The sequence below is a fragment of the Psammomys obesus genome, unplaced genomic scaffold (genome assembly GCF_907164565.1).
Source record: "Psammomys obesus unplaced genomic scaffold, mPsaObe1.curated_primary_1811, whole genome shotgun sequence".
Classification (NCBI taxonomy): domain Eukaryota; kingdom Metazoa; phylum Chordata; class Mammalia; order Rodentia; family Muridae; genus Psammomys; species Psammomys obesus.
The window spans coordinates 22,114,010-22,126,917 of record NW_026585797.1 but is presented as its reverse complement, the minus strand read 5'-3'; the positions used below and the strand labels follow the sequence as shown (position 1 = coordinate 22,126,917).

Below are 12,908 nucleotides of genomic sequence, written 5' to 3'. Positions count from 1 at the left end.
TCAGCAGGAAAACCCCATACTTGTAGCATAAGACAACAACACAAACATTCAAATATATGGACATATACAAACATACAATCACATGCAAAATATACAACAGCATACAATAAACACAAACACATTAAAAACAAGTATGCATACAAACATATACACAAACACAAAAATACACAAAACCATATACAAAACACACACACATAAATATACAAACACCCAAACACATACAAACACACAAAACACAAACACAGAAACACATAGAAATACAAAGAAACACGTAAACACAAAGACATATCCACAAACATACACAAATACCCACTCATACACATATAGAATCATTTTATGCAAAGCCACAAACACAGAAGCAGGCAAACACAAACAGAAACAGACACAAGCATCTAGGCACAGACACAAGCCCTTACACAGAGACAACAGGAGCATAAACAACAAACACCCACGTAGGTCACTAGAAATGGAAATGAACAGCAAGTGAAACCTAGAGTCTATGTATTTGCCCGCTGGCACAGATATTGCTGAAATGGTCTGCCATCTGAATTAGCTCTCTTGGTCCAGATAATCACTTACAACCTCCCTCCACAACCCTACTGGATAGCCTTTAAACCCTCATCATCTAATAGGAGAGTCCAGTCAAAGCTGAGGGACAATCTTCATGCCAGAACCAGGCTATTAACAGAAAATGAAAGGATTCATTAATCTCACTTAGGATGTGCAATGCTGAAGAGCAGTAGCTGGAAAAGATAGTGGAAGGCGACCAGGATGTCATGAGCATCCCTCTTTAAATTGACACTTTAAATTGTACAAATTTATGGGGTCCCCTGTGTTAGTTATATATACATCTTCCATAATGTTCAAATCTTAAATTATTATCATATCTTAGTGGCAATACTCTTCAAGACCCTTTCCCTTGTGAAATAAGCAGTATACTAATTATCATTTTGTACAGTACATTAAAATACTATCAATGGGACAACAGAAGCTGCTTCTTCTATTTATAAGTCCGTAAGAAATGATCAACATTTCCCATTTCATCCTCCCAACCCCTCTTGCCCAATTCTGTCAATCAACATCCTACTCTCAAACTTAATGAGCTCAGGCTTATTAGATTAAACATATAAGTGAGGACATGCTGTATTTGTCCTTTGGTTCCCAGTTTATTACACTTAACATAATGTACCCAGTTTCATTCATTTGATCACAAATAGAATATTCCATCCCTTGCCTTAATAGTGTTCCATTGTGCACATATTACAGATTTCTTTTCTTCAGAAAATAGACACTGTCAGACACAGTTCAGGAATGGAGTTGTGTAAGAATTTTGAGTGCACATGAGAACATTCCAAGAAAATAAGACAAGAGTCTTATGGCCTCAGTTTCTCCAAAACACAGAATTGTTCTTGGAATATGTTTTCATGTTCCTCCCAGGTGAGGTGGGGAGGAGTCCATTTACTTCGACTGTTGTTATTTATCTGCTTCTGTGCAATAGCATGTTGCCATGTTCAGCTCGGCCTCGGCCTCATGTGACTCTTGTTAAGGCTCAGAGTTGGCTAGCGCATGAGACTTTGATTTGCTTTGATCTCAGGCCGCACTCTCCCACGTTCACACTGCCAACTCGAGTGGTAAACAGTCATTAGACTGAGTCCATATATTGACCACCCTGCAGAGTGCTTTGGTAAATGTTGGAGGGGAGATAGAGCCTTGGCATATTGATTATCAATAGGCAAAATGCTGTTAAATATAGATTCTTCATAGCAACACCAGCATAGAACTACTCACAATAAATGGCCCCTCTGGTGATTATTAACACAAATTATGCTATAATATTTGATGGGCAATGAGCACTAAGAGAAAAGACAGACATGAAACATAGTGAATAAGGTGTCAACGAGAGTTCATACTTTAAATGATCACCTTGGCGACAAAATGAATGTCTGTTTCCTTCTGAGAGAACTGACTGAAAAAAAGCACACCACCTGTGTTTTTGTCCTAATTTTATCAAGTGGCCCACCCTGTCAGCCTGAATTCTAGAGAGTTCTGCGTCTGTAGATTTTCTTAGGCCAAGAAAAAAACCTAAACACTCACCTTTGCAGAACTATAGACTCAAACTTGCAGGAAGCCAAACTCAGCTGACTTCTCTATTAATATTTTAGTAAGTCAGCCCTAACCATATATTTTAGGTTCAAAAGGCATGGCAGGCTTGCTATCAAGTAAGCAATTCAAGTCCTATATAGGAATTATAAAGGCTGCACATAAACTAATCCAGCTTGTTTCTTATGGATCATATGTGGACATAGTGTGACCTTATGATAATTGAGTAAAATATTTTCCAACTGTAAAACACATTTGTTTTGGGATTTTTGGTGCTGCGCATGTTAGCCATATTTTGAGTACCTTTTTTTTTCATTAACATTGTTCCTTCTTTGATATGTATGTAACTGTTTCAATCCTTAGTGGGCACATGTAAAGGCGCAGCCACTACTGAGTGCTCTGGCACCTCTGGGACCACTCTGCTCTTAATCCTGTGTGATCGAGCAGGATATGTTTTTTTCCTTACGTAATTTTAATCTCTTGGGGATCTTAGTTCCTTTACTTGCAGGCTAGATGGGAGGGTACAGTTCCATACCTAATGGATAAAGATTTTTAACATCCTGAAATTAATAATGAATGTCTTAATCATAAGGTTAGCATCCCACCATCGGCAACCCATTTATTTCTAAAGGTCAGCATGTCTCTTTTCGAAGTGAAATATTTAGGAAATTCTTTTATGAGAAGAAAACTATCTGTACATAAAAGTTAATCACTTTCTAAATAATTTGAGTTTAATTTGGACTTTCATTGAGCCAGATTATTTAAAGCAAGGCATATCTCTAATGACTGACAAATTTTCATTCTGTTACTAAGACTCTAAACACATGTCAAGGAAGAAGAAAGTTGTTGATACCAGAGTAGAAAATGGCTCTCTGAGACCAGACACCATCCCTGTTTTCTGAAGCCACAGAGCTGACACAGTGTCATTGATGTTGATAAAGAGACAGAAGGCTCTGGTTGCGGAAAATATGAAGACTGCCACTCAAACTTGAAATATTAGCTCACAGTTTACACACTCAGCAACATCCGCTCTTAATATTGGGTAGATTATTCTGTATTGCATTACACTTCCATCTACATCAACAACAGAAATTTTCGGTTTCTTACAATATGTATTTAAAAGAGGAAGTTTAAATATATGTCTTTTCCTAAATCTATAAAGTCATTTTAATGCATAGAGACTTATGCTTATTTCTGTGTATTCCTTAAAATAAAGCTTAGAAAAAAACCAAATATAATGAAATTATTATTATCTAAATCGAAATTCAGTGAGTTGGAAAAGGGTTTTTTCTTTTTTTCTTTTTCTTTTTATCAATTAAAGTTTATTCACTTTGTATTCCTCCTGTAATTCTCTTCCTCCTCCCCTCTCAATCCCACCTTTCCTTCCCCTCCTCCAGCCACACCTCTCCCCCAGTCCACTGAAAGGGGAGGTTTTCCTCTCCTTCCTTCTGATCCTACTCTATCAGGTCTCCTCAGGAGTGGCTGTATTGTCTTCCTCTGTGGCCTGGTAAAGCTGCTCCCTCCTCAGGGGGAGGTGATCAAAGAGCAGACCAATCAAATCATGTCAGAGCGAGTCCCTGTTCCCATTACTATGGAACCCACTTGGACACTGAACTGCCATGGGCTACATCTGTGCAGGTTATATGCATGAATGGTCCTTGGCTGGATTATCAGTCTCAGAAAAGACCCCTGGGCCCAGATTTTTTGGTTGCTCTCCTTGTGGAGCTCCTGTCCTTTCCAGATTTTGCTATTTCTCCCTTCTTTCATAAGATTCCCTGCACTCTGCCCAAAGTTTGGCTATGAATCTCAGCATCTGCTTTTGATACCCTGCAGGGTAGAGCCTTTCGGAGGCCCTCTGTCGTAGGCTCCTGTCCTGTTCCCTCTTTTCTCCCTCTTCGGATGTCCACTCTCTTTGCCTTTCTGAGTAGGAATTGAACATCTTAGCCAGAGTCCTCCTTCTTGATTAGTTTCCTTAGGTGTACAGATTTTAGTATGTTTATCCTATATTACATATTTAATATCCATGTATGAGTGAGTATATACCCTGTGTGTCTTTCTGCTTCTGGGATACCTCACTCAGGATGATCTTTTTCAGTTCCCACCATTTGCCTGAATCCTACTCCACTGCTGATGGGAATGTAAACTTGTACAACCACTTTGGAAATCAATCTGTCGCTTTCTCAGAAAATTAGGAATAGCGCTTCCTCAAGATCCAGCTATACCACTCCTAGGCATATATCCAAAAGATGCTCAAGTACACAACAAAGACATTTGCTCAGCCATGTTTTTAGCAGCTTTATTTGTAATAGCCAGAAGCTGGAAACAGCCCAGATGCCCCTTCAGTGGAAGAATAGATGCAGAAATTGTGGTACATCTACACAATGGAATATTGCTTGGTGATAACAAAAAAAAAAAAAAACAAAAAACAAAAAAAAAAAAACAAGGAAATCATGAAATTTGCAGGCAAATGGCAGGTTTTTCAACAACCATAACAAGGAGATATCATTTTTTAAGAGATCATACATACCAGTAAGAAAACCAGTAATGTTTGTATGAGCAAAGACCAAAACAGTGATGTCTTTGGAAAAAAGGGCATAATTCAAAGAAAAAAAAGGATGACTCTTAAAATAAGGACACAGTAATTAAGACAATTAATACTGCTTGATTTATCAGTGTTTGTGTTTATCCTCCTAAAAAATGTGTGAATGTTTACTGTGTCTAATAATGGTATTAAAAGAATAAAAAGATTCAATATTGGTGAGGTTACTGGGACATTAATTTTATCATGTCTAGGGGTAGAGAGTAATATAGCATAAAATTTTAAGATTTCCATTTTTCACTCTATTAAAATTTAAGATGACACACCTTAGTCTAAAAATGAAATTATGCTTTCAATAACTTAGTCCAGAGGTGTTATCATATTCATGCCCAGGCCATATTCTAATAATCCTTACAGTATTTTAAAATTCTTATTACTAATATATTTCTTGAGGTAAACCTCTCCACATTTTTTTTTCTAAGTATTTTGTATTTACAAAACAAATGGAAGATGTAAATGGCACCAAAATTTAAATTACTCCTCAAGGCCTCCCTTGACACAGGAAAGAGCCGCATAGAGCAGATACAACCCGCTATCCCTTGACCACATTTTGTGTTCTCTGTTGCTTAAGGACAAACCTAAGAACAACCAGTAACTGTCTATTCATGGGGTGCTGACACATACCTCCTCTCCAGAACTCTGTGTAGCTTAGGTGATACCCATGCTGATATATTATTGTTAGTAAGGCCAGGCAGTTCGGAAGAGTATAAACATACATAAAACAGCTGTGTACATGCATGAACACCGTGTGTGTGTGTGTGTGTGTGTGTGTGTATACACTCTGACACACAAACAAAAACTGGTGAATGAACAGATAACCACATCTGTGAGAGATTTCACAACATCCCTTCCTGATTCTCACCCTCATAAAAATTCTACATACATTTCAAAGCTTTACCCAGCATTTTCTGGGAAAAGTGATTTTCCCGCCACTGTCTTGAATTCCTATAATGCAGTGTGAAGAAGACAAAGAGGGTGAAGATCAGAACAAATCAATTGAGCTTATTTAAAAGGCTTTATGGTAATGGTGTAACATGCATCATGTCATCTGCTAATGACTATTGACTGTCTCCTGCTTCACATGGAAACTGAGTTCCAGGGAAATGAAGACATTCCTCATGTCACACGGCTGCTTATCAAGGGCAAGTTCATCCAATCCAAACTACCTTGGGTTCCCATTTTGTCTTGATTTCTTGACACCTACCATGTATCTGTCTCCTTGGCTGGGAAGGATCTCAGAGGACTGTAGCAGTAGTGTAGAATGCAGATTCCTGACTCTCACTCCAGAACAGTGTCCGGTACCTTCACTTTTCCCTGACTTGGTTTAGTGATGTGTGAAGAACATTTCATTGTAATAGAAATCAATAGTAGCAAATACAAAATGACTAGCAGAGAATCTAGTCTACTGAAAAGTTTTTCTTGTTATTAATGATGGCAACAAGGAATTATTAACTTCTCCCTATCCATTTTATCTACCGGATGTAGTACAGAGGATCACATATGGGAATTATTTATCAGAGATTTCATGATTGTTAATAAGTCAGTGCTTTGTTCAATAATATTTCTGTCATAATAGATTATAGACTGAACTCTATGGAACTGTAGGTATATTTAAAAAAAACAGTGAACTATTATTGGCATTTAACTGCTTAGTTGAATTATAGGTTTTAATTATTTAAAATTTCATTATAAGAATATATATATACATACATATGTATTATAAGTACAAATGTTTTTTCAATAGTTTTGTGTGTTTTTTGCTATATAAATAATAAAATATTTTAAAAAATACTTAAAGCTGAAATTAGTATTTACTACTCTTCATTCTGACTATAGCATGCAATTGTCATGGAAAAGCTGAAGAGTGCTATTATGATGAAAATGTTGCCAGAAGAAATCTGAGTTTAAATATACATGGGAAGTACATCGGAGGGGGTGTTTGCATCAACTGTACACAGAACACGGCTGGGATAAATTGTGAGACATGTATTGATGGATTCTTCAGACCAAAAGGGGTAAGGTATACCTTTCTTTCCTTAAGTTTCATTTTTGCTTTTTCATAAAAAGTATGTATCCCAAACTAACTTTAACAGGAACTCTAAAACACTGGACTTCATACTTTAAAAGGTGACTGGGAACTTTTCTTACCTGAAAGTGTTACACTTCTTTTCCGAAAGTGCTACTTCTTTAAGGATGAAATATTTAGATTTAGGGTTGGGGTTGAGTTGGGTTAGGGTTAAGGATTAGAGTTAAGGTTAGGCCTAGGGTTAGGGTTGGGTTAGGATTGAGTTAGGGTCAGGGGCAGGTCAGGTTGGGTTAGGATTAGGGTTAGGGTTAGGGTTACGGTTACGGTTACGGTTAGGGTTACGGTTAGTGTTGGGTTGGGTTAGGGTTAGTGTTGGGTTGGGTTAGGGTTAGGGTTTGGTTAGGGTTAAGGTTAGGGTTGGGTTAGGGTTAGGGTTAGGGTTAGTGTTGGGTTGGGTTAGGGTTAGGGTTGGGTTAGGGTTAGAGTTAAGGTTATGCAGTGTTATAACCACTCTATTTCACCTTTTTCCAGTTGGACCCCTTCCCTGGAAAACTATCTAATCTTAGACCATTAATTAAGTTTATCTTTCAGTCAACATAAAACAAACAATCTAGAATCACAAAGTGCTTGTTCATTTGCACCTTTAGTCTTCCACTGTAAAATTTTAAGATGTATTCATCCATGTTATATGCACCAATGATTTCTCAGTTTAAAGAACTAGTAATATTCCTTTGCATGCACATATATATTAATTCAGTCGATTCTCCAGTTGATGGATATTCAAGTGATTTTTGGATCCTGATTAGCTCCTGCAAAGAAATCTATGTATGCGATGTTATGGTTGTTTTAATTTAGCTTCTAGAAATATTTAGGAATGAAATCATTATTTCATAAGTCAGGTCTCTATTTAATTTTATAAGAAATTGTCACATTGTATCAAATTATCAATGATAATTTGTTCACCAAAACATGATAACCTATTCACCAAAAAAAAAAAAAAAAATTGATGTTTATTAGTTCCTAGGCTCCATTGCTATTTATGGTTGATAACCTTTCAGATCTTAGTCATTTTAATGGTTTGAAACTATCTCATTGTATATTTAATTTTGAACTCAACTGCCTGTTGGCCATTTATGTATCTTCTGAACTCAACTGCCTGTTGGCCATTTGTGTATCTTTTATCTTGAAAGATGTGTTCAAGTAATGATATTACTCTTTTCTGATTTATAGACTTTCTATTTTTAATATTAAGTCAACAACTTGAGTATAATTTTACTTAGTATGAAGTAATAATTTTGACTTACAGCTGGTTGTTTGGGAATCATATGATGTAGCCATGCAATATGGATGAATTTGCACATCCACAGTCCCTGCCCACCAACATTGGCACACTTAGAGTTGAGTAACGAAGATTTTCCCACTTTTTACAGCATTTGGAACAAGACTCTCTTCAGTAGTTTTTTTTTAATTTATTTATTTAATTTAATTTATTTACTTTTGATATAATTACATAGTTTTCCCCTTCCTGTTCTTTCCTCTAAACTCTCCCATGTGCTCACACCCACCCTTGCAGTTTTTCAACTTCATGCCCTCTTTTTTTTTAAAGATCTATCTATCTATCTATCTATCTATCTATCTATCTATCTATCTATCTATCTACCATCTATCTATCTACCTATTATTTTAATTTTAATTTTTAATATTAATTACAGTTTATTCACTTTGTATCCCAGCTGTACTCCCCTCCCTTATTTCTTCCCAATCCCACCCTCCCTCCCTCATCTCCTCCTATGCCTCTCTCCAAGTCCACTGATAGGGGAGGTCCTCCTCCCCTTCCATCTGACCCTAGACTATCAGGTCTTATCAGGACTGGCTAAATTGTCTTCCTTTGTGGCCTGGCAAGGCTGCTGCCCACTCAGAGGGAGCTGATCAAAAACATGGCCTCTTTGTATTAATTGCTGTTACATCCATGATTGAAGGAAGTCTATACAATCTTACTTGTATGTTTTCAGGCTGGCCAAGAGCATGCCAGCTGGTTACCCATTGAGTTTTACAATCAAAATTTCAAATAAAGATATTATTTTTGCTACTTGTTTAGAATGTGCATATAAATAGGGAGCAGAGAAATATACTAATGCTAAGTCAATTTATGAACATATAATTTCTTCATTTACTTTTCAAAGCTTATTCATAGCAGTGATTTTGGAATAGAGGCCTTACATACCATTACTTAAATTTAAATGAGACTTTTGTTTGTATTGTTGTGTCCAAAATGGTGATTAATGGTTTTGTAAAACTTTCCCTAATTCTTCCATGCTGTTATTAAGGGAAAAAATTAATTCTGAGTTTATCATCTGTATTAATTGAAAATTCAGTTGTATGTTCTATCAATTTTAAGATGTTCTTTGGAATTACATTTAGGCTCTTGTCTACAAATCACGCCAGACTCACTCTCTTTACTTTGCAATATTTATGCTGCTGTTAAATAGAAATGGTGAGAGCTGACATTTTTATTTTGTTCTCACTTTAAATATAAACATAATAATTCACTATTGAGCATGACGTGAGTTATAGGGTTTTTATGGACGCCTTTTATCAGATTCAGCATCTTCTCTGTAATTCCCAGGTAACTGAACATTTTTATAACATCAAAAAATGCTGAAGCATTTTCTCAATGCTTTTCTGCATCTATTAAAATAAATATAAGTATTTTTACATTACATGTTATTATGGTCAGTTTGTATTCGTGTGCAAAATACAAAAACACTTTTATATTTGTGTATAAAATAGTATATAAAATAATATAATTTTCATTATTTTATTTAGTTAAGGAATTTTTGTCATGCTGTATGAGGGATTTGGGGCTTTAATTTCTTATTTTACAATATTTTTGTCAGTCGTTTGTAGTAGGTTTTATAAGCCTCAAACAAAAGGGCTGGTAAATGCTTCCTTTTCCTCAGAACAAAAATAACCATATGTGTAGGATTGAAATTAAATCTGTTCAACACACTTAGTATATTTTAGACCAGAATTTCCAAGTGAGTTACCTGAACTTCATGTTTTTCCATTTTCATGGATGTGCAGAATGAAATATGATATTAATTATTAAAATGAGATATATTGCTGAACCTAATAAGGTTTCTATTTTTACTTTTGTGTATTTGACAAGGTTCCATATGTAGCTGTTATCAAAATTGAAATCTCCTAGCCAGACTGGCAAATGTTGAAATTACAAGCTAGGCCTCATAACTCATTCTGATGTATCCTGTTTTCTTTCTTAAAAAAAAATATTTATTTTTAATTAATTACTATTTATTCACTTTGTATCCCAGCTGTAGCCCTCTCCCTCATGCCCGTCCAATTTCTCTCTCCCTCACCATCTCCCCCTGTACAACTAATCTAGTACTTTCATAGGGGAAGTCCTCCTCACCACACCTCTGACCCTAGTCTATCAGGTCTCATCAGGAGTGGCTGCATTTTCTTCCTTTGTGGCCTGGTAAGGCTGTTCCCCCTCAGGGGGAGGTGATCAAAGAGCAGGTCACCGAGTTCATGTCAGAGACAGCCCCTGTTCCCCTCACTAGGGTACCCACTTGGGTACTGAACTGCCATGGGCTACATCTGCGCAGGGGTTCTAGGATATATCCATGCATGGTTCTTGGTTGGAGTATCAGTCTCAGAAAAGACCCTTGTACCCAGCATTTTTGGTTCTGTTGCTCTCCTTTTGGAGCTCCTGTCCCCTCCTGGTCTTTCTGTCTCCCTGTTCTTTCTTAAGATTCCCTGCAATCTGCCCCAAGTTTGGCTATGAGTCTCAGCATCTGCTTTGATACTCTGCTGGGTAGAGTCTTTCAGAGGCCCTCCGTAGTAGCCTCCTGGCCTATTTCCTGTTTTCTCCATCTTCCAATGCCCATCCCATTTGCCTTTCTGAATGAGGTTTGATTATCTTACCCAGGGTTCTCCTTCTTGCTTAGCTTTTTAAGTGTACAGATTTTAGTATGTTTATCCAATATTATATGTCTATATGAGTGAGTATATACTGTGTGTGTCTTTCTGCTTCTGGGATAGCTCACTCAGGATGATCTTTTTCAGATCCCACCATTTGCCTGCAAATTTCATGATTTCATTGTTTTTAATTGCTATGTAGTATTCCAGTGTGTAAATGTACCACAATTTCTGTATCAGTTCCTCAGCTGAGGGACACCTGGTTGTTTCCATCTTCTGGCTATTACAAATAAAGCTGCTACGAATATGGTTGAGGAGATGTCCTTGTTGTGTACTTGAGCATCTTTTGGATATATGCCTAGGAGTGGTATGGCTGGATCTTGAGGAAGTGTTATTCCTAGTTGTCTGAGAAAGCGCCAGATTGATTTCCTCATAAAATGAGTTTGGTAATGTTCCTTCTGTTTCTATTTTGTGGAATAATTTGAAGAGAATTGGAGTTAGCTCTTTCAAGGTGTAAAATTCTGAGCTGAAACTATCTGGCCCTTGGCTCTTTTTGGAAGGGAGAATTTTGACGAATGGTTCCATTTCCTTGGAGGATATAGGACTATTTAATCTATTTACCTGATCTTGATTTAATTTTTGCAAATATAATCTATCAAGAAAATTGTCCATTTCATTTAGATTTTCAAATTTTGTAGCATATAGACTTTTGAAGTAAGTCCTAATGATTGTTAAGATTTCTTCAGTGTCTGTTGCTATGTCCCCCACCCCCTTTTTTTATTTTGCTGATTTGGATAGTTTCTCTCTGCCTTTTAGTTAGTTTGGCTAAGGATTTGTCTATCTTGTTGATTTTCTCAAAGAACCAGCTCTTGGTCTGATTGATTCTTTTTTTTTTTTCTTTCTAATTCATTGATTTCAGCTTTGAGTTTGATTATTTCCAATCATCTACTCCTCTTGGGTGTGTCTGCTTCATTTTTTTTCTAGAGCTTTTAGGTGTGCCATTAAGTTGCTTGTATGAGATGTCTCAAGCTTCTCCCTGGAAGCACTTATTGCTATGAACTTTCCTCTTAGCACTGTTTTCATTGTGTCCCACAGATTTGGGTAATTTGTGCCTTCATTTTCATTGAATTATAGGAAGTCTCTAATTTCTTTTTTTTTATTTCTACTCAGTGACCTCAGCTGTCATTGGTTCCTCAGTGACCTCAGCTGTCACTGAGTAGAGAGTTGTTTAGTTTCCACGTGTATGTAGGCTTTTCATTATTTCTTCTGTTGTTGAGGTCCAGTTTTAGGCCGTGGTGGTCTGAAAGGATACAAGGGATTATTTCGATCTACTTTTATCTGTTTACACTTGCTTTGCGCCCAACTATATGGTCAATTTTTGAGAAGGTTCCATGAGGTGCTGAAAAGAAAATATACTCTTTTGAGTTTAGGTGAAAAATTCTGTAGACATCTATTAGGTCCATTTGATTTAGGACCTCTGTAAGTGCCTGCAGGTTTGATTCTCAGCAATTCTTCTTCACATAAACTGTCATATCTATTAAACTGGGCTCATGGTCTGTGTATGTTCTACAAGCAAATGACTATTTTTATGCTTGTGAAAAAGAAGAGAAGAGGGACAAGGTAGGAGGGTGCTAAACAGTCAGAAACCAACAGTATGCATTTCCCATTGGTTCCTCTGCTTTCCCATTGGTTCCTTTAAACATTTTACTTCACACACACAAAAAAAAAATATCTACCAACTCCAGCAGACCACAATGAGCTGCCTATATTTCTCAGTACTTATTTAGCATGGTTCACAGAGCTTCTCATAGTAACCAATTTTGATTTTGATTCACACTGAGAGTATTTTAGGTTATTTGCTTTTGTTGTTGTTGTTGAAACACGGTTTCACATAGCCCATCCACTGCCTACACTTGCTATGTAGCTGAGACTGGCTTTGATGCTACCTCCCAACTTCTAAGATCACCATATGTAATGCTCCGTTATTTCATTAACAGTATCATTTTATTTCTGTTCTTTTTCTTTCTTCTGAAACTCTTAACTACCTGCATGTCTGGTTGATTAATTGTTCCCTGTAGGTTATTGAGACAGGCTCACTTTTTAAATTTTCTTTTCTGTTTTTCTTTCAGATAGTTTCTCTTTATTTGACATCATGCCTTTCAGTTGACTATCAATTCCTCCTGATCCCCACTATTTTAAATCTGAAATTAAACATATCCATTTAATTTGAAATCTTGAGATTTT

General features: G+C 36.6%; 1 protein-coding gene across 1 annotated transcript in view; it reads left to right on the top strand.

Moving 5' to 3' along the window:
• The window catches only part of Lama2 (laminin subunit alpha 2), a 602,337-nt gene that overhangs the window by 233,059 nt on the left and 356,370 nt on the right, over positions 1-12,908 (top strand). The window contains exon 8 of the mRNA XM_055599236.1: positions 6,536-6,714. Within this exon, the coding sequence (XP_055455211.1) occupies positions 6,536-6,714 (179 nt within the window). The remainder of the gene's footprint in view (positions 1-6,535; positions 6,715-12,908) is intronic.